Source organism: Solanum tuberosum, unplaced genomic scaffold, assembly GCF_000226075.1.
Source record: "Solanum tuberosum cultivar DM 1-3 516 R44 unplaced genomic scaffold, SolTub_3.0 scf00191, whole genome shotgun sequence".
Lineage (NCBI taxonomy): Eukaryota > Viridiplantae > Streptophyta > Magnoliopsida > Solanales > Solanaceae > Solanum > Solanum tuberosum.
The window spans coordinates 1,147,843-1,150,932 of record NW_006239117.1 but is presented as its reverse complement, the minus strand read 5'-3'; the positions used below and the strand labels follow the sequence as shown (position 1 = coordinate 1,150,932).

Here is a 3,090-nt window from a genome sequence, read left to right as displayed (position 1 = left end):
TGAATGTTTGACTAATTATACATGATGCAGAGTCAAGACCAAAATGGGAAGCAGTCTCAAGAACTCAGAAAGTAGAACTGATCAGTGCTACCCCAATTTTGTTGCATTACTCAATTTCAAAAGTCCTATCTTGCTGTCTCTTCTTCTTGTGCATCTGTATTTTAAAATGTGTCTAATACTTGATATTTATATATCTGACTTGAAATCTAAAGAAATAGGAAATTATTAATCAGTTGTGAAGTAGTAGTAATATTTGTGTTATAAGATAGTTTTTCTATAAAATTTTAACTGTTAATTAAAATGAGAATTGACATAAAATTAAATGGAAGACAACCATTTATTTATTTCATACATAGCATTAACAACTGGCAAGGCTAGTAATCAGCTATCCATGCCAGCTGATACATTTTAACAGAAACATAACCAAACACACACATTAATACTAATTAAACATAAAATTTGGTACCATAGCCACCAACTCATGAGGACTTAACAATCCTCAAGCTTGATCTCCACACTTTCAATAGATACACCTTCACCACCAACTTTTGGAACCAAAGTTACCGCAATAGTATCTTCATCTTCCAATCCATTATCCTCCAACAGTTCTGTTATCGCCAGCTTGAAAATAACACTCGTAACATGATTAGTATTATTTCCATGAACATGCGGCAAGCTAGTATAACTCCCTGCAAACTCCGCCTTATCAAGCTCATCCGCATTCACAGTCTTGTCAACGTTCAGGAACACATCGAACCTTACATACTGAGTATCATCATAGGCTATTTTGTTGAATGTCAGTATCTCCTCTTGCTCATTTTTCTCCTGTGTAGTCCTTGACGAAGCTGGTCTGGTGATAGAGAACGAAATCGCACGGTCCAGCTTCGCTAGTGGGAACACCTTGGTGACTGGTGCAATTGACGCTGTATTCACTTTTCCTGCTGTAGTTTTTCTGATTGGTTTAAAATTACGCCATGGAGTTGGCATGGGAGCGTAACTGAATCCCATTTTTTTACTGTCCAAACTGTCACGGACTTTCACACGGTAAGGGTTGCGATTTTCATCGTAGAAAAAGAATTCTGAGTTCAACCAATCTTTATTTGATAGATCCCTTCTTTTCCCGCCAATTAATTTCCATTCATCCCACATCCGGTCCACATTTGCGTGGTGACAGTAAAAAATCGGGTCTAAACCGGCTGAATAGAAATTACCCATGTTTTCACCGTTTTTTTGTCTAGGTGTATCACCGGTCCAGATATGAACCGGGGTATGAGGGATGTTCTCAATAGTACCCATTCCCGGACTTGGTTTAGTCCCCAGAGGGTAAGCAGCACCGAAGAATTGGGACGGACAAGGAGCATTAGTCACCATTTGACGGTACATTAGTGTTAAATTATTAGTCATTATCTGGAGCTGAGGTGTGTCAACTTCCTTACCAAAATGACCAAGATCAATAATAGTTCCATTGCGATGGTTTTGGTTACGTTTATCATCGTAAAGAGATGACCCCTCACGATCAAACATGGGAGGTATACGCATACCTTTTGGATGATCCCAATTCCAGTATGGTAAAGCAAAAGTTGGATCGTTAATAAGTGATCCCAAAATTCTTTCGTAGAAGTACAAGTACCATCTATGAAACGGAAAGAAAAGCCACGAGAAATGAACTTGCAACTCTTTACCACCAACTTTATAAGCACCGTTACAATAAGCACAATGAATATTAGCTTGTTGTTTAAACCCAAGAGGGTCAAAAGAGTCTTTATCAAGTTCCCTCATTCGACTCGTAGCCAATTGATACTTGGCTACATACTCCTCATCTGCAGCATGAGCAGGGGGGCGGATGCGGAGTTTAGTCATAGGAGGGAACTTGTAGTACGGAACGCTATCGATATCATCGGGTACAGGAGGGCAACAACTATATAACACATCAACACCTTCTTTTACATGGGCAACACCACAAGATTTTAGATCAGGAGGTGGTATAGGAGAAGCAGAGGCTAATGGTGCAAGATTAGCAGCACCATAAAGACCTCCTAACCCTAAAAGAACATTTCGCCTATCAACAGCGTCAAGGTTTTTTTCATGCTCGCCAACATTATTGTTGACGTTGCATGAAACCTTGAAACTTTGATTACGTCTTCCGTGGAGGAAAAGTTGAGAGGGTTTTGATAAGAAAGATGAGTTGTTGGTGGTGAAGGAAGAAGAGAGGGATTTGTTGGTGCATAATGGAAGAGTAGTAGTACTAGAAGAAGACATTGTGTTGTGATGAGTGATTTTTTGTTAGAAGAGTTGCAACTTTATTTATACACAAAATGGTGAAGGTATATGTAGCACAAAACGTGTAACACGTTGGTGATAATTGTAGATCTTATCTTGGAGTAATTACTCACTCTCTCTAGTGGGAAATATTGATCCTCAAGTTCAAATAAACTTTATTGACTTTGAAAAATTTAGCCATCCTTTGATCATTATTTTTAAATATTTTTAAAAAAACTAAATGTGAGTGAAGTTTGGATTGAAGTTTAGAAGTTCCGCCATAATATTTTGAAACATGTTTCACCTTATTCAAAAGAAAATATGAAAGATGATTTATCTCCATGAGTTCTAAAAACTATATAAAAAATACTCATAAGTTTGGTACAAAAATTATCATTTTTATAATAAACAGGATAATACATTATCCGAAAATCATAACACGATATTTTAACATAACTAATAACACAATTACCAGTGACTATAATTAGTGAAATTACAATTAATTACAAAGATTCAACTGGTAATAAAAATAAAATAAAATAATAATAATAATAATTGCATATTGTACGGACAATTTTTTATAATAATAATTGCATATTGTACGGACAAATTTTTAATGGCAAGCATGTAAATATTGTACGGACAATTTTTTAATGGCTAGCATGTAAATAAATGGTCAAACATATATGTAGACCCTTAAACTTGTCCCTAAATTTCATTTTAGCACTCCAACTCAACCTTGTTCTATTTTAACCCTTCAACTTCAATTTTTATGTTTCATTTTGGAACTTTTTTCCAAAAAATCAACAAAGTGGGATGTCTATACTTCAC

The 3,090-nt window shown here is 36.0% G+C and overlaps 1 protein-coding gene across 1 annotated transcript; it reads right to left on the bottom strand.

Annotated features, from left to right (window-relative positions):
• Positions 1-316: 316 nt before the first annotated feature.
• PPO (catechol oxidase B, chloroplastic-like) lies at positions 317-2,368 on the bottom strand. The gene has a single exon (NM_001425349.1). It carries the CDS (start codon positions 2,257-2,259, stop codon positions 490-492), a length of 1,770 nt encoding a protein of 589 aa, NP_001412278.1. The 5' UTR covers positions 2,260-2,368; the 3' UTR covers positions 317-489.
• Positions 2,369-3,090: the final 722 nt, after the last annotated feature.

Bases quoted from the DNA above. Each gene is read 5' to 3' on its own strand.
- PPO (NM_001425349.1), bottom strand. From the start codon at position 2,259: ATGTCTTCTTCTAGTACTACTACTCTTCCATTATGCACCAACAAATCC.